The sequence below is a fragment of the Vespa crabro genome, chromosome 7 (assembly GCF_910589235.1).
Source record: "Vespa crabro chromosome 7, iyVesCrab1.2, whole genome shotgun sequence".
Taxonomy (NCBI): Eukaryota; Metazoa; Arthropoda; class Insecta; order Hymenoptera; family Vespidae; genus Vespa; species Vespa crabro.
This window is the reverse complement of record NC_060961.1, coordinates 1,041,437-1,062,500: the sequence shown is the minus strand read 5'-3', so window position 1 is coordinate 1,062,500 and position 21,064 is coordinate 1,041,437. Positions and strand designations below refer to the sequence as shown.

Here is a 21,064-nt window from a genome sequence, read left to right as displayed (position 1 = left end):
TGCTCGATCGATAGTCGTATACGTCGATATGTAACTTTCACACGACACATTCGTACATAATATATATATATATGTATATATGTATAATGTATATATATATATATATATATATATATGTATAAAAATGTATACAGATATATATACACTTGAGAGTGTCGAAAGCTACTGCATACAAAGTACAGTTGCATAACGAAAAGTTTGATGTGCCAACGAGACAAGTTGTCTCTCTCTTTCTCTTTCTCTTTCTTTCTTTATATATATATATATATTTTTTTTTTTATATGTGCATATGCGTGTCTGTATCTGTAATTTATAAAATACACTTCTCTTAACTAAATTTGCATATCCTTCGGGCGTATCCCGAAGGACTACAAATTAACAAGTCTGCCAAGTGCACATTAAATTTCTATAAAAAGTACGAACATAATACAATGTCGCGTGTGTAAGAAAATCACCCTATATGTTTCTCTATCACGACAAGAAGAAGAAGAAGAAGAAGAAGAGAAAGAAAAAGGAAAGAAGATGACAACTTTTGTCTCTTATTTGTCCCCTCTTTTTTTTTTTTCTTCTAAGCGTACTCTTATGTGGATATTATACATACGTACGTATTTACATATATGTGTATGTACATAATATATATATATATATATATGTACGTAAACATGCGCCGTTAGGTGAAACGAGTAGTCCGAGTATACATTTTCGCGATTCGCTAGAGAATCTCGTTTCTCTATCTCGTGTACTTTTACACTTCTTTCATAAATCCTAACATTAAGTCCTATGTAAACGCAGAAGAATTGCGTCGCTAAAATATTTTATATGTGTATATATATATATATATATATATATATATGCCTTCACGGCGACAATGCAATTAAGAAGATGCGCGATTGAGTTAGACGAATTTTTTTTCGAATGATGTAACACGGGTTACAGCAACCAGACATATATATATATATATATATATATATATATATATATATATATAAAGAGAGAGAGAGAGAGAGAAATCGATATCCTCTCTTTTTATATATATATTATATGTATGTATTTTATATGTATTATATAGTAAATAATATCAAAATTTTTACTAATTTATATTTATATGTAAATAAATATTATAATATGAAAAAATAACTAATATATATATATATATATTGATAATTTCGGATACTAACTATTGTAATCAGTCCAATGTATACGTCTTACTTGTTTGGGACAAAACAAGTGACTAAGAATTCCCAATATTCAATTCAAAATATTCAAAATACTCTGCGAGAGACAATTTGTTTATAGGTGATAGTCTTTATAAATACAAGAGATGAAGAAAAAGAGAGAGAGAGAGAGATCGAGAGATCAAGAGAAAGAAAAAAATGAAACTTTTTATATTATATATCTTTGTTTGTTTGCTTGAGGACGAGAAATGGAAAGATGACAAAATTCAAAGTACATACGTGATACATTAGATTATATCTAATGATCTGTTTATAAATACAAACGACTTTTGTCTTGTATTATGTAAATGACAAGAGAAATTTTCCTAAACTAATCTTTTTTTCTTAACCCTCAACCATATGCGTATCGATATATAAGTTTAAACGCAAATGGAAATATTCGATATTGTGTTTGCTTTTACTCATTCGATTCGATTCCATTTCTCCTTTTTTTTATCATTTCGATCGTGATAACGGTGATAAGAAAAAGAAATTTAATTTACAATTGGAACGAAAAACGGAAAAACGTAAGAGGAGAGAAAAAAGAACTATCAATAATTAAATATATATATATATATATACATATACATGATGATAAAATATCTGGAATACGATGAATTTATTATTCCGATAAAGATCTCGATTTAGATCACATCGATCGTCCTCGATACGATCTAGAAAAAAAGAAAAAATTAAATTAGAAGATCTAGGACAATGGCGAACATTATTTTACGTATTTAACGTAATAAAAATTGTTTGTCATTCTTTTCTTCTAACATATTTTTTTTCTTTTTTGCTTTCTTTCATTCTCTATTCCTAATCTCACTAATGTATTTACGTTGTAACAGAGATTAGTACTCAAGATTTTCATAGACGACGACGACGACGACGACGACGACGACGACGACGACGACAACAACAACGACAACGTCAACAGCTACGACGACGAGGACGAGGGGAGTACCGTTATTCTGGTTTAGAAGTTACTTCAAATTGTGTACAAGATATTGAAATTTAATTTTCTCATCCCGTTAGAACAAACTCTTAACTTGCCCGGATATATAATTCTGCAATCCATTTTCGAAAGGAAACAAAAATGAATGGATGTAAATAAATGAATTAATAAAATAAAAAAAAGAAAAAGAAAAAATAAAAATAAAAATAAAATACATAAAGAAAAAGGAAAGAAAAAAGAAAAGAAAAAAAAAAAAAGAAAAAGATAGACGTTTCAAACGTTTATTAATAAGCAATTGCAAATTGTAGATGTAGATGTAAGTGTTAAAAGATTTATATTCGTATGATGAGATCCTAAAAATGAAACTGGTGGATCTTCAACGAGTATGGCAAGGATGGATCATCCATCCGTACGTTGAAGGCTACTGGGTCAAATGATTATTTATGATCTCTCTCTTTCTCTTTCTCTTTCTCTGTCTCCCACACACACACACACACACACACATACAGAAAGAAAGACTTGTAATATATTTTGTTCTCTGAATCTGTATGTGTATATATCTAAATATAAAGAAACGAACGAGGCCTTGAAAAAATACTTGAAACGTTAAAAATAATCAATTTGCGAATTTGTTCTATTTTCTCCTTTAAAAAACCTAAATTAATAATTATATAAATATTTTTTTGTAATAATAAATTTCAAAGGATAATCAACTCTCACCCCCTCTCTACCTTTACGATAAACTCCATGCATTTCTTTCCCTAACCTTAAAATTTACTATAGGATAAGTCAAAAGGTTCTACATGAGAGCCTTATAAATTTTACACTTTCTCGAGACTCTCTAGGTTAGAATTTTTCTTTTTTTAAATTGTGAAACTACTAACATAGAAACTTTTGGCCCAACTTGTATTATAAATATATCACTATGAAATTTATATGTGTATATATGTATTATACGTATCTACGTATGTGCACACATATTTTTAAAAGAAAACATTTACTTTTAGATTCTCTCGACCCATTTCATAATTGTGGATATATATATACAATATATATATATACAAACAATATATTTACATAATTGCAGATATATATATATATATATATATATATATATATATATATATGCGTGTATTTATGTGTGCCTGTAAATGATACTCGTCTATCAACGAAATATGAAACGTTTCTTATTAAACATCATATCAAAGGAACGTTATCGATTTCGAATAAATTTACCATGCACTTAAAATACCACATGACACGTTTATTAAGAAAGTCATGGTGCTTCTTCACATCCGAGACTTTTATTATACGTTACGGGCGCCATCTTTACGCTTGCTTAGCTACATTTTCATGTTTTAACGAAGTACGACGTATGTATATATGTACGTATATACATACACACATATACATATATATATATATATATATATATATATAAATAGAAAGGACAGAGGAAAAAAAAGAAAAATTACGAAGAAGATATATAATATATATATATATATGTATATCACACAGAATTTCATAAATCCCATGCGATATTATATAATCATGATTGAATATTAGATATGAATATAAACGATAGTATATGTATTAAAATAATTATTGATTATGTTGACATTTATTACGAATACTCCTGAAAACGATAATAATAATAATAAGAAGAAGAAGAAGAAGAATAATACAATCGTATGTTAAAAATTTCGTGCAAGCGAGTGAAGTAAAAAACGAAAATAGAAGAAAATAAATAAATAAAAGAAAAAAGGTAAAGTTAAAAAAAAAAAAAAAGAAAGAAAAGAAAAGAAAAGAAAGAAGAAAAAAAAGAAAAGAAGAAAGAAAAGGAAGAAGAAAACGTATGCATAATACGACATGTAATATAATTCATGTGTTACGCAAGATGTTCGATCGGTGGTTAAGAAAAAGAGGGTTGAGAACGAAAGAAGTACCACCCTTTCGGCTTACGAACGATTCTTAAACGTTTCCTTCTATCGTTCTACGCCCCTTTGATCCTTAACCATGCAATAAAAAATATTTAGAAAATTCGTTCGAAATTACTTACGTATTTCTTTACGTCAAGCGAGACCGGTGTAGCCAAAGGTGCCGTTGAATGGAAGGAAAATATATATATATATATATATTTATTGTGTGTATATATATATATATTGTATTTTCCGATATCTTCTCCCGATAGTAAAACGTGTCTAGGCTCCACTCTCTTTCTTTCTCTCTCTTTCTCTCTCACACGCACTCACGAACTAGCGCGTTATTTCTCACGCTTTCCCGTAATTCTTTTTTCTTATTTTGCTTTTCTTTTCCTTCTTTTTTTTGTTTTTTTTTTTCCCCCGGAGAGCTTTGGCCCAGTGGACAACGCGTCGACGTTGTTATTATTAAAATTTCTTTGGAGTACGTTTCATAGAACTACAACACGATGCGACAATTATCTCATTCGAATTTATCAATTTCATCTTTCGAAGGATATATATGTGTATATATATATATATGTATATACATGTATGCATGTATGATATATCTGATGAATAATTTCTTGCGTTGTTGTATATTTAACGTGCGAATACACTATAGAATTACTTGAAAAATCTTCTTTTATTTTCCCCTTATGTTTTTCTTCCCTTCCTCACGTTTTCGTAGATTAGGGAAATAGAAATATATATATATATAAATTATAATCGATAGAAATATAAAATGGTGTATTTAATTAAAACGATCGTGTTGTTAAAATTCGTTTCCTCGTCGTCGTACGAATCTTTCACGTGTCGACGACGACGAAGAATACAGATAGGACGTCGACGTTTATCCTTTGGTACGGGCTCAACATCACGAGTAAAATCTCGTACCTCGAAAAAATTATTACGTTTGTAGATGCGTGTTATCGGTTATCTCGTTACTTTCGTGTCTATATATGTATGTATGTGCGTGTGTGTGTGTATTATATATATATATATACGCGCGACCGTAATAAAAATACGTTTAGTCCGCCCGATGCGACCACCTCCACGTTCGCTTCACGTCTGACATACGAAACGCTTTGATCTCCCCACGCTACCTCGATGATCCTTCCCCCACCACCTAGCCACCTACCGGTCGCGAGCTTTCCCCCACCACTTGGCCCATCACCCCGCCGCTAAAGCCGGCGCGCGACCGTGCCGGCGTGGGTAGTGCGCATGCTCCACCCGGCAACCTCGTGAGTTTCACGTGATTGCGATAAATCGGCCAATCGTATACCTCGCTCGTCCACGTGCTCTCCTCGCATTCTTCCAACTTCGCTTTGCTGCTGGCAACAGAATTGATTCCAAGAGTATGGCTGACTGACGACGAACGGCGGTATAGTGCCTGGGCTAAATTATTGAAAAGGAACGAACAAACGAAATGTGCTTTTTTACAATAACTCTTTACCTCTTAATGTTTTTTCTTTATCCTGTGTTATTTTCCATTAGAATCCGTACATTCTGTCCGTCTATCCGCCAGTTAATCCACTCCGGAACTTGCCCGCTATTTATTTTTTAAATGTATATTTAAGAATATTAAAAAAAAAAAAAAAAAATATATATATATATGTCGTGTGTTAAGTAACTAGTAGCCCTCTGGTAATACTACAAACACATGGTGCGAAGAAGTTCCAATGAGAAATGCATATTGCGTGAGTCCCTCGTTGGATATCAATTACGTGCACCCTTATCTCGTTACTTTTAATATGTCGGTCATACTTGCATCATATATTTTGTGTATGCAGTTTGAATTTGATTATAAACATTTACCAATTCAAAATACGATTAATATTATTCCGATGTAATGTAACAAGATAATTATTTTCTGTAAGCTGTCATAGCGTTTTCTTTGTTTTTCATGAACGACATATCGATAATCCGGTATTTACAGAATATATAGGCAAGATATATGGTATATATATATATATACATATATTGTATAGACGTGTGTATTGCACTACCAGTCAAGTACCGGCTTTGCATATATTTTTCTTAGCTAGAAGCCAGTCCGATCCTCTTGCAAAAGTCAATCCGGTTCGGCGACCATTATCAAATTGTTAACGATTACTTTTGAATTTTCTTACAATGTTATAATCTATTTAAAAAAAAAAAAAAAAAAAAAAAAAGAAAGAAAAAGAAAAAAAAGAAGGTCTATAAATTTTATATAATCAAAGAAAATATTATTATCAAATTGCAACGCATGTAAATTTCAAACGGCCAATCGTATTAAACGGAATTTAATGGCGCAATATTTATTAAGTATTTCGTATCATATCGGATGTGCGATATATAGAAAATTGCGGTATTTTTAATTTTTTTCTTTTCGTGTTTTCCTCTTCTTCTTTTTTTTTTTTTTTTTTTTTTTTTTCCTTTATCGAACGCCCCGATAAGGTTTAATTCGCAATTAGATAAATATCGTTGTATATATTTTGTATTAATATCGAATTGGTACGACGCAGGAATATAAGACGACGACGTTATTTATACGTCTCCGGAATATTTACAAAAGTCATATTTTCTTCGTTGTATAATAACAAATTCATCGATACAATATTAACGTCCTTGATCGTGACAATCAAATTCTTTTGATTATTAAATTCGACAATTATTATTATTATTATTATGATTATTATTATTATTATTATTATTATTACTATTATTATCGTATTCGATTGGAACGTTCCTATTCGAAGGAAAAAAAGAAAAATTAGTGTAATCTTAGTTATAGATTAAAAAAGAAGAAAAACCTACTGACGAGAAGTTATTTACAGACAGGAAATGAATTGTATAAATGTATTTTCAAATATGCGTAGGCGGTGATGGCTTAACTCTTAACAATTTTAACTATTGCCAAGCAACATGGCCTTTATAAGAAACGATGAAAATGTTTTGTCAATTGTCTGTCTTAATTTTGGATATTTTTTTTTTCTTTTTTTTTTTTTTTTCTTTTGGCCAATTACAAATATCCTCCTGTATTATGGAGAATTTTATATAATTATTATTATTATACACGCGTCATTGCTTATAATCAAGAAAATTCATATTTTCTATTTCTTATAAATTCTAAAAATTAATCTTATTTTTTTTTTTTTTTTTTTTTTTTTTGAACGTATAGAGATTTTTCTTTTGAACACATCTTACATGTCTCACGAAAATAAATATATTTATCATTTGGACAAAAACATTATTTGTAAGTTTGTGATTGCATTTTTGACAAACTATTCCATATATAAATATTTCTAACGAGTAAAATAATTGTAAGATGTGTCATTTTATTCCTTGAAATTATTTATATATATATATATATATATATATATATATATACATACATATATATATACATACATATATATAAAGAAATTATATATAGAAAGAAATTATTATAATAATATATAAAGGTTGACTTCTCTCTCGAATATTTCATTCATCTTCGGAAGGAGTCATAGGTCTTATTATTTTATTACAGAATATAATTTGTGTGTGTGTGTGTGAGTGTGTACGTATATGTCAAAGGTGAGCACTTTGAGCCAAAAAAGAAATTACACAATTATTTTTTTCATATCATAGATTTTGTTAATTAACGTTGACTTTTATAACATAACTTTTGAAAATTTCATTCCTCGTGTACTTTCTTTTATGTATTTGAAACGGATTATAATAAATTCGTTTTATTTTATACAAAATCCATAAGAATTAAAATCAAATGTTTATGAAATATTCAAAAGTTTACGCTATTTCTTTTTTCCTTGCTCTTTTTTTTTTTGGTCATTATTTTTTTGGTCATAACATCGAGATAAATATTATTGCGTTTCTCTTTCTATCTAAAAGGAAATCCTTGAGGAAAGAGAAAATTTATTTTTTTCTCCGTTGTTTATAATTTTAAAAAGAAATTAGATAAAAATGATAGTACACAAGTATTTTCGATGTTTCCTTGGCTTATTTTTAAATCAGTCAAGATTTATAAATAAAATATTACAACAAAAATTGGATTTACTGGACCGGCTTTATCGCGCATTTGGCAAACGCTTATATATATATATATATAGTATATATATGTGTGTATATGTATATATTATATATATACTATACATTTGTAGAGATAAAAATATCACCGTCACCTAAAAAGGAAGCTATCGATGGTTGACATAATTGCAACAAAATGTATTTGCTGCTTGACGTATAATACATGTCTGTACGCGCCCGCAAACTTATTCTCTTTATGCATATTACAATGGAACTGCACTTTTTATTTTTATTTTTATTTTATATGATGTGTATATATACTTATAGAGACTTTCACCAGTTTTCAGACGCTTCTTAAATATGTACAGAAGTAGTAGTAGTAGTAGTAGTAGTAGTAGTAGTAGTAGTAGTAGTAGTGTAGTAGTAGTAGTTGTATTAATAGTAATAGTAGTAGTACTAGTAATAGTAGTAGCAGTAGTAATAGTAGTAATAATAGTATTACACACGAATAAACTTTCAATGTGTTGTGTGTGAGATCAGAGGAAGTTTTTTCAGTGGCGGAAATTTCAAGCAAGCTTCGCGATCACAACCCGATTAATTAATCGTTAATCCTCGTATTATTGGTATCACACATTGTAAAGTGGAATTTTTGTAACTATAAACAATTAATTAATTTAAAATAAATCTACGTTATTCGCAATAGACAGTCGAATCTTATAGAAAACAATAAATAGATTCATTTCATGTGTTCTATGAAATAGAATTATATTGACATATAAGTATCTCAATTCCATTACTAGGATTATAATGTGTCTCTCATTTGTTTCTTTTCTTTTTTTTTTTTTCTTTGTTCCTTTTTTCTTTTTTTTTCCCCTCCCCCCTTTAAGACGCTTCTCTTTCTCCTACATCTTAACAAACTTATTTATTTCATCCTTTCTCCAAAGAGGATAGGATAGAATAAAATTGATTAATATATTTACAGAGTTGTGTGTTAGTAAAAGTAAAGGTATCAACTCATTTCAATCATTCAAATTAGAGTTTTAAATATTCATATTCTTCTTTAATAAACGTACGTTATAAAAGGACTACGATGATGTTTAAACGACGATTTTAGATAGTTAATTAAATGCATATCGTAAAAAAAATATTATGTAATAAATAATAATACTTATGAGAGAGAGATTGAGAGAGAGAGAGAGAGAGAGAGAGAGAGAGAAAGAGAGAGAAACAATATTTTTTTAGTTCTCAAATTTAAAATTAAATGAAATGAATTTTACTTATAATTCACAATGTGAACTAAGAAATTATATACACGAGAACAGATATATATATATATATATACATATATATATATATGTATATATATATAATACATTTTTACATAAATTAATTTCATATAAATAGAGGAACTGAAATTTCTTAATAATTTATCCCAGAAGAGTATATCAAATTACAGTTTCGATATCGAGTAGCAAGATTTTAAGAGAAACTGTTTCACAAGTAAAAAAGAAAAAAATGAATACATGTATGATTTCGAATATATATATATATATATATATATATATATATATATATATATATATATATATATATATATATAAACACATTTATTATATTTCTAATTATATATATATGTGTGTGTGTGTGTATAAAAAATCGTAATTTATACTTTCTCACCCTCCATATACAAGGTATTGCATATTGAATGTATTTTTTTATTTTGATGCATTTATTTCCATACCATTTGATAAAGAAAAATATACTTAAGAAAACAATCTGTTGAAAATTTATTTATCATATTGTCTCATATTTCAAATACTTTTCAGAATGAAAATGTTTAGTCTAAAATATAATACTCCCCACCCCCCACCCCCCCATAAAGATATCCATATATATAAATAAGGAATAAATTTGTAATTATAATACTGTTGGAAAATATATCTGTTCTAATGCAAATTCTCAATGCACATGTGAATTTGTATGTTTATATATATATAATAATAATAATAATTAAAATATACTGAAAATTAAATGCCTGTATCAGTTCTTATAGTCAATTGGATTATCGTTATCATGGATAACATTTGTTGATTCAATCAAAGAAATTTGAATACAATGAATAAAGTCATAATCAGTTCTAAGACAAGGTACCGTGTGTTCTTGGTCTCTGGCAGCAACATAAGCTTCGTAATCTTGCTGCAGGGCCTGGCTCTTCTGATCACCGTTCCTCAACACTTTCACTTCCACCACTTTCTTGTTGAGGTCTTGCAATTTGGTATGTTATTAAGTATTCAGGGTATGCTTGTTCTCCTCTATACACAACATATTCAGGGAAAGCCAAACCACCTTGGGATGGTCTACCCATTACACTATGATGACCAGGCGGTGCATGAGCCATCTTCATTGCAGAAAATTGTAGGAACGATTTACCCAGGGTAACTCGACAAAGTAATAAATGCCTAAACAAAAAAATAATAAATACCATGTTATATATATATATATATATTTTTTTTTTTACATAAGTAATAATATTAACCTGTGACAGATGTAACAGCTTCTATCCTTATGAGAAGGACACCCAGTACCTCCGCATATACCATATACATATTGATTGCTTTTGCTACTGTGCTCTGCAAAATATATCCCAGCACCAAACATACCGCCGATATATGCATGCCTTTCGTCGAAACCTTTCTGTACAATTGCATTTATAAAGGGACTACCATGAAATAACATTCTTTCATTTGCTTGAGGAACTGCAGAACTTGGTGTGGATCTAGGACCTGTTCCAGGCGATGCTGGAGCAGCTGCACCAACTTCTTCAGCTACTTCTTGTCTTCTATGGGCATAACGTTCCCACAATTTCCGATTTTGAACCTTTTGTATCTAATAATATGAACGATAATGTTAGAGAATCGATTGGGTTTTTTTTTCTTTTTTTTTTTTTTTTTATAATATACACACCCTGACAATGTTATACCGTGAAAATATACCACCGGCATGTCCATTATCTCTGTGCTGTCTAATGGTACTTTGCATTTCCTCTTCCACAGCTAAAAATTCTTTATCCTCGGTCAACAAATCCACTAACAATGTACCAGGAGTAATGGACGGTTGCCATAGTGTTCCCGTGGCGGTGGTTAATAATTTTTCCATTCCTTTAATTAATTTATGCCTATATCCATAAGCAGTTACGCCAACTTGTTTCAAATCTTCATGACACATTTCCGCCAATATATCCAACGTAATACGTTCCCTTTCAAATAATTCGAGTAAATGTTCTAATCCAAGACTTTGAAGGAAGCCCGCTACGGTCGTAATGTTCGAACTATTATTTTCTTTGCACATATCTTTAGATTCTCTTTCAGAATTCGAGTCAGATGGTGGCATTGGGCTTAGACAAGACGATGGCCGAGCTAACGGAACGCATAAAGTCATTGCAGCTCCAGAAGGCATAATAACTGTTTCTTGAGTAAGCGGTGGTGGTGGAGTTACTGGTACTGATTACAAAAGGGAAAAAAAAAAAAAAAAAAAAAAAAAGCGAAAAGTGGAAAAAACATATCAATAGAGTTGTTCACTTTTAAGTGAAAAAAGAAAAGAAAAGAAGAAAAAAAAAAAAGAAATTGTAATGCATATATATGTATGTATTAATTACCGGCAACAATACTAGGTGGTCTACTATTAATAGTACTACCACCATTCCCATTAATGTTAATCCCAAGACCAACGCCATTATTACCCGATGGTACAGACGGCACTACTTGCTGGGAAGCCATAGCATCTTGCAACAAACAACGTACATCGTCCGCACTCGCTAAATCTACTGGACTTTGTCCTTCTTGATTTTTAAGAAAAGGATCGGCACCGTGTGCTAATAAAAGAGCACACAATTGTGTTCTTCCTTTTTGTGCAGCCTCATGGAGTGGTGTAAAGCCCCATTTGTCAGTTGCATTTACTATTGTATTATATTTAATAAGTAATGCCGCTATATCCAAATGTCCATAGCTTGAAGCATTATGTAAAGGTATTAAGCCACCCTTATCTTGTGCGTTTACATCCGCTCCTCTTTCTAGCAAAAATTCTGCTACCTCTAAGTTGTTATAACCCGCTATATATCAAAGTTTTAACAATATATATTACAATTGAAGTTTTTCCTTTTCTTTTCTCTCTCTCTCTCTCTCTCTCTCTCTCCCTCTCTCTTTCTTTATTAATCCTCATTGATTTATACATTTGAAAAAAAAAAAAAAAAAAAAAAAAAATGAAACGAAAAAGAACGAAACGAACAAAAAGATGATTGAAACTTACCAGCAAAATGTAAAGGCGTACTGTTCCGACCTTGAGTATCTCTGCAATTGATGTTATCTTGCGTAACCAGCCTTTGCACCCTGGCTAGATTCCCTTTTTTTGCGGCATCCAAAAGGGCACTATTTCCACACAATAAATCTGCAACATCTTGGTCCCCTTCTCTTACTAGATCAAGAGGAGTTGCTCCGTCTCTATTTTTTTTAGTTGCATCTGCGCCGTGCCTTAATAACAATCGAACGATTTCGCATTTACCTTTAGCCGCAGCCTCATGAAGGGGAGTAAATTTCCACAAATCTGCGACATTCACTGATGCGCCATGTTTTACTAATAATTCTATTACTTCGTAATGACCATAAGAGCAAGCATTGTGAAGGGGCACCAATCCGCTATAAAATTAAATTGAATTAATTGCGATAATCATTGGCAACGTTAGAATAAGCACGTTAAACGAGTTCAAGTTAAATTATCCTTAATTTTGACAAAAGATGATGCGTATACGTGTGCGTGTGTGTGTGTGTGTATATAGATATACATATATACCCTTTATCTTTGGCATGTACATCCGCACCATGTGCCAAAAGGTATTCGACGACGGGCACTCTATTAAAACCTGCTGCAAAATGCAGAGGTGTAGAGTGTCGGCCATCTAAATCGCGACAATTTACGGCATGTGGATTTGTTTGTAAAATTCTTTTTACAGCATTCAAATCGCCGGATTTACTAGCTTCTAAAAGCTGTGCTTCTGCGTCGTCGGTTCCACTAGGTGGATCTATAAATAATATACGTATAGAATTAATCAGAAATATTTGAATCATATATAAAGAAAGGATGAAAATATTTTTCATGACATTATATACCTTGTAATATTTTTAAAACATTTTCCGCGGCAACTTGTGCCGCCGTATAACCTTGAAGAGATACAATTGAAGGATCGATGTTGTACGATAACAATATTCTACATGCTTGCACATTGTCCTCTCTAACGCACCTAAGTACACGGATACGTTTTTAGTTTGGTGAACTTGATATCATTCGGGATCATTAACTTTTGACGAATTTTCTAACGATTAACATTACCTGTGTAAAGCAGTTTGTCCTAGGCCATCTAATGCATTTACTTTAGCATTATGCCTAAGTAATATATCCATTGCATCGTAATGCGAATGGTCAGTAGCCACGTGTAAAGGCGTAAGAAAGTCTTTATTTTTCTCATTCATGGCAGCATTTTTTCTAATTAAAATTTCAATAATCTGTTTTCGTTTTGGATAAGGCGATGCAACCGCGCAATGCAATGGCGTATCCCCGGTATATGGATGTTTAAAATTGACAACATCCTGAGACAAATACTTTTTCAATTTAGTTGGATCAGCCTGCCTGCAGGCGTCCAATAAACAATGGCCTTTATATTCGTCTAAAAAAGGAAAAAGAAAAAAAAGAAAAAAAAAAAGAAAGGAAAGAAGAATACCAAAATTATTGCACGTCAGTTTTTAAATATATAAATAATACAATACTTACATGCTAATCTTTCTTGTAATTCTACGGTAGGTGCAACATCGATAGCGCTCTTGCTGTGACAATTCAATTGAGTTGGATCTGCACCTTCGCTTAAAAGTAAAGAACAAACTTCTGCTCTGGATTTACTAGCGGCTTCATGCAATGGAGTAAATGCCCATAAATCGCTAGCATTTACAGCGGCTCCATGTTTAAGAAGTGCTTCTGTTACTTCGAAATGTCCATAAGAACAAGCATTATGAAGGGGAACAAGTCCTCTATCAAATAAAATCTCTATGTTCATTTTTCTATAAAAATTTAATAAAAACCATTTTATGCATTTCAATCATTATGCATACCCTTTGTCCTTCGCGTGTACGTCCGCACCATTTTGAAGAAGAATTTGTACAACTCTAGATCTATTATATCCAGCTGCTAAATGCAAAGGTGTTGATCTTCGTCCGTCGCTAGCGTGACAATTGACATTAAGTGGATTTAAAAGCTGTAATAATCTTTCTTCGTTTCCTGATCTTGCAGCTTCTAAAAGTTCATCCTTTCTATATTCTCCTGTTAAAACTGGCTTAGTAGCAGCGTCTGCCAATTCCAATGCAGTCTTTCCCTCGGCATTTCTAATATTTGCATCAGCTCCATGTTGCAACAATACTATGCATACGTCTATCTTACCCTTAGAAGGGATAATATCATTTAAAGAATTTTATAATTAATTCAATAACGTTTTATCAATTCCTTTAGAAGTAATACCTTAATGGCAGCTTCATGCAAAGGTGTATAATTCCAATTATCTCTTGTATTAGGATTAGCTCCTGCTTCAAGAAGCAATCTTACAACATCGGAATGTCCAAAAGAACATGCGTTATGCAGTGGATGTAAACCACCATCGTCTCTTGCTTGAATCGATGCACCGGCAGAAAGAAGAAACTCTACTACGTCTATTCTCCCATAGCCTGTTCAACAATGCATGAAAACAAAATTTTTGATTATACTGTCAGGATATAAAGATCCGAATGGAGAAAAAAAATAAAAAAAAAAATAAATAAATAAATAAATAAAAAGGAAAAGAAAAAAATATAGAAAAGCAACGAAGACGATTATTTTATTAAAAATAATTTTATAAAAATACTCGAGTGATATATCGTGTCAATAATTTTTTTGTTCTTTTTCTTTTTCTTTTTTTTTTTTTTTTTTTTTTTTTTTTTTGTAAAATTAACCACACGACATTTATCTCTTGGTAAATGTATTTATTGTCAAAATGGTATTATAAAAACAAAGGATCATTCATTTGCCCACGATATGATTGAGCTCACCAGCTGCAAAGTGCAGTGGAGTGGCCTTGCGTCCAGCGGTATCTCGTGCATTAACTGTCTTTGGTGTAACCAACGCCTTAACTCTCGTAAGATCACCAGTTTTACAGGCTTCGAATAATTCTCTTAAAGGATCAGTATTTCCTGATCCCGACAAGGATTCGACATTGCTTAAAGTCGATCTACGTCCTGCCATTTTATTCCGCCATTTTCACGCAATCGTCCAAATTCGGAGGCATTTTACGATAGGATTAAGCTTTCACGAGACACGAGTAAAGAAACGACGACGTGATACGATCGTAATACGAGATGAGTTGCTACACTGGAGTTCAGTGGCGCCGCGGTGTATATACACAACCGATACGCGCTAATTATCACTCTCCTACCATTCTTCTTCGATCAAAGCAAGACATTTTTCAAAATTCCCATTGTCAACGGTATGTCTGCGCATTATGGGATATATATATATATATATATATATATATATATATGTATACAGTGTACTAACAAACACAAAGAACATTATATTCCTCTTAGCACAAACAATTTTATCGATTTATCAATGAATTTGTTTCATCTTGTAAAATGTTATTTTATTATTTATAAATATTGATATACTACTGCATGTGTATCTATCTGTCTATATATATATATATATATTTGTTAATTAAGAGCAAATAAATATCCGCGGTCTTTTTTTTAATATCATTTGATAAAGTTGGCACCACTGACGGACAGCTGATTTTGAAAGATCATCAATACCAATATATAATTCGATAACATAAATATCTATATTTTGTCGTTGTTGTTGTTGTGCGTATTATATCAAACAAATGATATAATAAATATATATAATTAAAATTATCATTGGTATTAGTTATTAATAAAAACAAAACTATGTGTGAGAATATCGATAGAAATAATTTTGAATTTATCGTCATTGTCAAATTCCATTCATAGATGTCGCTTCGGTTGAATTTAGTAGTTTTCATATCTTACAAACAGATAGTTCAGATAGACGCACAAAACACGTGTTCGAGAGAGAGTGCGAGAATAATATTATTAAAAATATATTAGTTTGGGAATTATATTAATTTCTGTTAAAATAATGAACGAATCGATTGTTAAAATGGAGGTGGATGAAAGTTTACAAGAAGGAGGAGAACTTAGTTATGAAGATAAATTGAAATATGTTAATTCTATTGCTAAACCAATGGCATCGAGAAAATTGGCGAAGAAAATTTATAAATGTATAAAAAAAGGTAATTTTAATGTTTTTATTTGAATTATCCTCTTCTAATGTTAAACAATAATTCAACGATAGATTTGAAATATTTTATTACAGCATCAAAACATAGAACGTATCTACGCAATGGATTGAAAGACGTGCAGAAACACATACGCAAAGGGGAAAAGGGGTGAGACAGAAAAAAAAAAAAAGAAACAAAAGCTTCATTAATAAGTTCTATTAATGTATACGTGTAATAACGTTTATAAATTTTAATCCTTTAGATTAGTCATTTTTGCCGGAGATGTTTTTCCAATAGAGATTATGTGTCATTTACCAATCGTCTGCGAGGATAAAGATATTCCATACTGTTATACTCCATCTAGATTGGATATCGGTACTGCTATGGGTGTAAAACGTGGTAGCCTTATGGTACTTATCAAAGAACATCCTGAATATAAGGATCTATATGACGAATTAGTATCTACAATGAAAACATTAGCAACACCTTTATAATTATTATATTAAACCAATACATAATTTCAATCGCATTGTAAATATGATATATAGGTTATACTTTTACTATCATAAATAATTCATATTTGTTATTAAAAAAAAAAAAAAAAAAAGAAGAAGGAAAAAAGAAATACAAGATCTCTCCAAAAGAAACAAATTCGTTATAGCTTCATTATGATCAAGACAATATGTAATAGAAATGTTTAATTGTATCGATATAAAAAAAAAAAAAAAAAAATTGTAAACAAAAGTCATACTGAACATATATGATTTATTACGAAATTGTTATCTGACATAAATGACATATCTTTTAAACTCCTTCTCACCATGGCTTTTGCTCACTCGCATTCACAATTATAATATGATACATATGATCGTATAAGATTATATCTAATGCAAATAATATATAGCTTTTTTTAAAAATTTCAACAGAAATATTGGACATATTCTTTTTTGCTCTTGAATAATCAATGGATATAATAATCCTTCCATTTCAAAATAGTTTAAATCTTGCCAAGAAATGAAGGTGTATATACATATATATATATATATATATATATACACTTTCATTTATATATATATATATGCCTATTTAAGCTTCCATTTATCGTTGTTAAGTACTATTTCTTTGATATATTTTTTGACGTAATAATTTAGGATAATCCAGTAAAATCTTGAGATACTTAATGCTTAAATGTATTCAGGATATCACAGGCCAGTCCTGTAGAGATTATTTATATGTGTATGTAAATAGAACATTATATTAGCCAGGACACATTTTGATAGTATATGTAAGAAAGTGAATTAGGCACAAAGTGGAGTATGAAAAAAATGTTAATATTAAAAATGATATAATGTTTAATATAATTAATATTATTGTGCCGTAAAAGGGATTATATTCTTTGCGAGACTAATTTTTTATTTTTTTTTTTTTTTTTTTTTTCATTTTTATTTTTATTTTTATTTATTTATTTTTTGTTCTTTTATATTTTCTATTCTCATTTAGCGCCTTGTGTTTGAAGAACATAAAGACGACCAGCGTCTCGATTAGTAAGGTTAGAACGGATTTTAGGATATTGCGTTTCTTCTCATTTTTTTTGCTTTTTTTTGTTTTTGTTTTTTTCTTTTGCAAAGTTTCAATCGCGTATCAACGAGTATTCTTTCCCCTTTCTTTTCTTTCTCTCTCTCTCTCTCTCTCTCTCTCTATCTCTCTCTCCTTCGTTAACTAAGTAAAAGATTAATTATCTTTGTACACGTTTATTTTTCATCCTTGTGATCAGGACATAAGCTGAATTAATATAACAATAGCTGCTGCGTGCGCTTTTTAAGTACCATCCAGTAGAATGGTATTGGTACTCGTTTGAAATTTCGCGCTCTTTTAAAATCCTATCGTGGCGATCGTCATTTTTTTGCTTCCTGTAGTCGCGATCGTCATTCTTTTCTTCCAGTCATCCGCGACAATCGTTTCATTTCTTTTGTTTTTCTTCTTTTTTTTTTCTTTTTTTACTTTTTATTATTATTATTTTTTTCTTTTATATATATATATATATATATATATATATATATGTATATATATATATATAAATTAGTTTGCAATCGTGGTGAATTTCTTTTGCCGTTGAATTTCGAAGGAAAGGAAAGCTTTCTGGATATTTCGCGATGCCGTTAAAGAAAAAAAAACGTGATATTCGAAGATACTTAAAAGGTATATACACATTACGGATTGTCGATATCGTTTATCTAAAAACATTTTCAATTGCGTATTATTTATATATTTCATACGTACTTTGCTAGAGATGTTCTTCGACTGCAACGATTCTTTTATTACTTTTTGTTCTTTTGTTTATCTTTCTATTTTTCTTTTCTTTTTTTTTCTCCTTTTTTCTTTTCTTTTTTACTTCTAGTTATAATAATGATCGATTGTAAAAACGTCAATATTTCTCTCTCTCTCTCTCTCTCTCTCTCTCTCTCAACGAATTTCAATTTTTATAGTGTAGATGACTACAAAAACGTAAGATCATTATATTTATGTAGTCTCTTGTATAATATAATTCATATACGCAGGATTTTCTGATGATGTGTGTATACGCGAACGCGCGCGCGTGTGTGTATGTGTGTATATATATTATCTGTGTGTAATAATTAATGTGTGATCGAAAGAATGGAGACAAAGTGGTAACGGACGTTTTCAAAAATGAAGAGACATTCTACGACACTTATCGGCGCTTTGATTTCAAGAATAAATGATTCAAGGAAGGATGAATGAATGAATGGAGAAGAAGGATTCAAAGGCTAAATGTAAGTAATGGATATGTCTTCTTTCTATCCTTATATTTTCGCATCGGTATCGTGTGTATAGGTACTCCGCCGTTCGATCTTAGTCGTTAAGAGAAAAGAGAAAAAAAAAAAAAGAAAAAAAGAAAAGAAAAGAAAAAAAGGAAAGGAAAAAGAAAAACTTTCTTTCTTACGATTCTATATGTGTATATATCTATATATATCCGATATAAAAATATAATATATGTACATATATATATATATATATATATATATATATATATTTATATGTATATATATTATATTTTTTCCGAGGCCTTCGTCGAGAGTACAATTTGTACGCGCTTGTACGATCTATTCGCGAATATATTCGAATTATGTTTCATTGTTCTTTTTTTTCTTTTTCTTTTTTTTTTCCATTATTTTCCCTCTCTCTCTCTCTCTCTCTCTCTCTCTTTTTTTTCTCTCATTAATTAATCTTAAAAATATAAATTTAGAACGGGATTACATCCAGTCCTTAATTTTCCTTCATTTTTTGTTTTTTTTTCCGAATTCAAATGGTTCTTCGAAGATTCGCGAAACGATCGCCAGATGTCGTTACTAACTGGCGCTCTCCAATCGCCATTACTTTTTCTTGTTTTTTTCTTTTTTTTTTTTTTCTTTTTCTTTTTCTTTTTTTACTTCTGCTTCTTCGTTTCTTTTCTATTTTCGCACGTGCGTATGTTATTTCTTTTTCTGTTGTTCCTTTCTTTCTTCCTTTCTTCTTTTATCGGCTTCGTCTAATTCCACGCGCAATCACTCGCTCATACACACGCACATACACATACACATACACATCATACATACATACATACATACACACACACACACACACACACACACACACACACACACACACACACACACATATATATATATATATATATATGTGTGTGTGTGTTTACTTAATATATATCATTAATTTAAACCATATTTAAAATCTTATTATTTACCAATTGTCTCAGTATAAAATATTATACGTATATTACGTATATGAGCGACGAAGGACGACATTGACATCGAAATTGACGTGACGTATAACAAATATAGGACGTTATTCTCATTTTCACCCAAAACGAACCTGAATTCTTAAATTTCTCCTTTTTCTTCTTTTTAAAAATCTTCGTCTTTCATCTTCTTCCTTTTTTCTTCTTTTTAAAAATCTTCGTCTTTCATCTTCTTCCTTTTTTCTTCTTTTTAAAAATCTTCATCTTTCATCCTTCATCCTTCATTCTTCATTCACATCTTATCAATTCAGGCAATTATCTTACTTTCTTTATTATCTACTTCATTCTTTTTTTTTTCTCTCTCTCTCTCTCTCTCTCTTTCTATGTGCGTATATCACGCGATACAATTATTATTGCGAACTGCTCGTTCGGTACCATGAAGATTACGATTAATTTAAGATCTGCAAGCGGAACGCGATGAAAATATATCATCGATGATGATCATATGTGTACTCGTTTATTCGTAAACGACGAAAAAAAATTTTAATTCCTTTTCGCCAGACGTCCCGCCCATTTTTTTTTTTTTTTTTTTTTTTTTTTTTTTTTTATAAAGAACGACCCATAGAAAAATTCATTAACGTCCGAACATGATTTATGATTTTTAATACCGTTTATAATACAACGTTCGAAAATGCGAGAGCGTATGACAAACATTTATTTTCCTTTCTTCCTTCTGTCCTTACTTTCTTTCTTTCTTTATTTCTTTTTTTCTTTCTTTATTGCTCTGTTTCTTTTTCTTTTTCT

General features: G+C 30.5%; 3 protein-coding genes across 6 annotated transcripts in view; 1 reads left to right on the top strand and 2 right to left on the bottom strand.

Moving 5' to 3' along the window:
- LOC124425625 (protein phosphatase 1 regulatory subunit 3B) overlaps nt 1-4,359 on the bottom strand; it is a 42,942-nt gene extending 38,583 nt beyond the window's left edge. For both annotated transcript variants that reach the window (XM_046966191.1, XM_046966193.1), the window contains exon 1: nt 4,229-4,359. The gene's annotated coding sequence lies outside the window, so the exon portion shown is untranslated. The remainder of the gene's footprint in view (nt 1-4,228) is intronic.
- Nucleotides 1-15,729, bottom strand: part of LOC124425623 (poly [ADP-ribose] polymerase tankyrase) — a 42,057-nt gene extending 26,328 nt beyond the window's left edge. For 2 of the 3 annotated variants that reach the window (XM_046966177.1, XM_046966175.1), the window contains exons 1-12: nt 15,260-15,729; nt 14,697-14,899; nt 14,294-14,619; nt 13,959-14,212; nt 13,521-13,854; nt 13,301-13,431; nt 12,984-13,212; nt 12,444-12,829; nt 11,794-12,246; nt 11,103-11,638; nt 10,675-11,024; nt 4,229-10,597 (exon numbers count right to left, since the gene is read on the bottom strand). In XM_046966177.1, the coding sequence (XP_046822133.1) occupies nt 10,357-10,597; nt 10,675-11,024; nt 11,103-11,638; nt 11,794-12,246; nt 12,444-12,829; nt 12,984-13,212; nt 13,301-13,431; nt 13,521-13,854; nt 13,959-14,212; nt 14,294-14,619; nt 14,697-14,899; nt 15,260-15,452 (3,636 nt within the window). In that variant the 5' untranslated portion in view covers nt 15,453-15,729 and the 3' untranslated portion in view covers nt 4,229-10,356. The remainder of the gene's footprint in view (nt 1-4,228; nt 10,598-10,674; nt 11,025-11,102; nt 11,639-11,793; nt 12,247-12,443; nt 12,830-12,983; nt 13,213-13,300; nt 13,432-13,520; nt 13,855-13,958; nt 14,213-14,293; nt 14,620-14,696; nt 14,900-15,259) is intronic. The other variant, XM_046966176.1, reaches the window with a different exon arrangement.
- Nucleotides 15,730-16,152: 423 nt separating this feature from the next.
- On the top strand, nt 16,153-19,455 carry LOC124425628 (H/ACA ribonucleoprotein complex subunit 2-like protein). Its single transcript, XM_046966195.1, has 3 exons — nt 16,153-16,518; nt 16,602-16,674; nt 16,769-19,455. Exons 1-3 carry the CDS (start codon nt 16,365-16,367, stop codon nt 16,998-17,000), a joined length of 459 nt encoding a protein of 152 aa, XP_046822151.1. The 5' UTR covers nt 16,153-16,364; the 3' UTR covers nt 17,001-19,455.
- The last annotated feature ends 1,609 nt before the right edge of the window (nt 19,456-21,064 follow it).

Coding starts and splice junctions, on each gene's coding strand:
- LOC124425628 (XM_046966195.1), top strand. CDS start 16,365: ATGAACGAATCGATTGTTAAAATGGAGGTGGATGAAAGTTTACAAGAA. Junction 16,519..16,601: donor TTATAAATGTATAAAAAAAG/GTAATTTTAATG, acceptor ATTTTATTACAG/CATCAAAACATAGAACGTAT. Junction 16,675..16,768: donor ATACGCAAAGGGGAAAAGGG/GTGAGACAGAAA, acceptor TTAATCCTTTAG/ATTAGTCATTTTTGCCGGAG.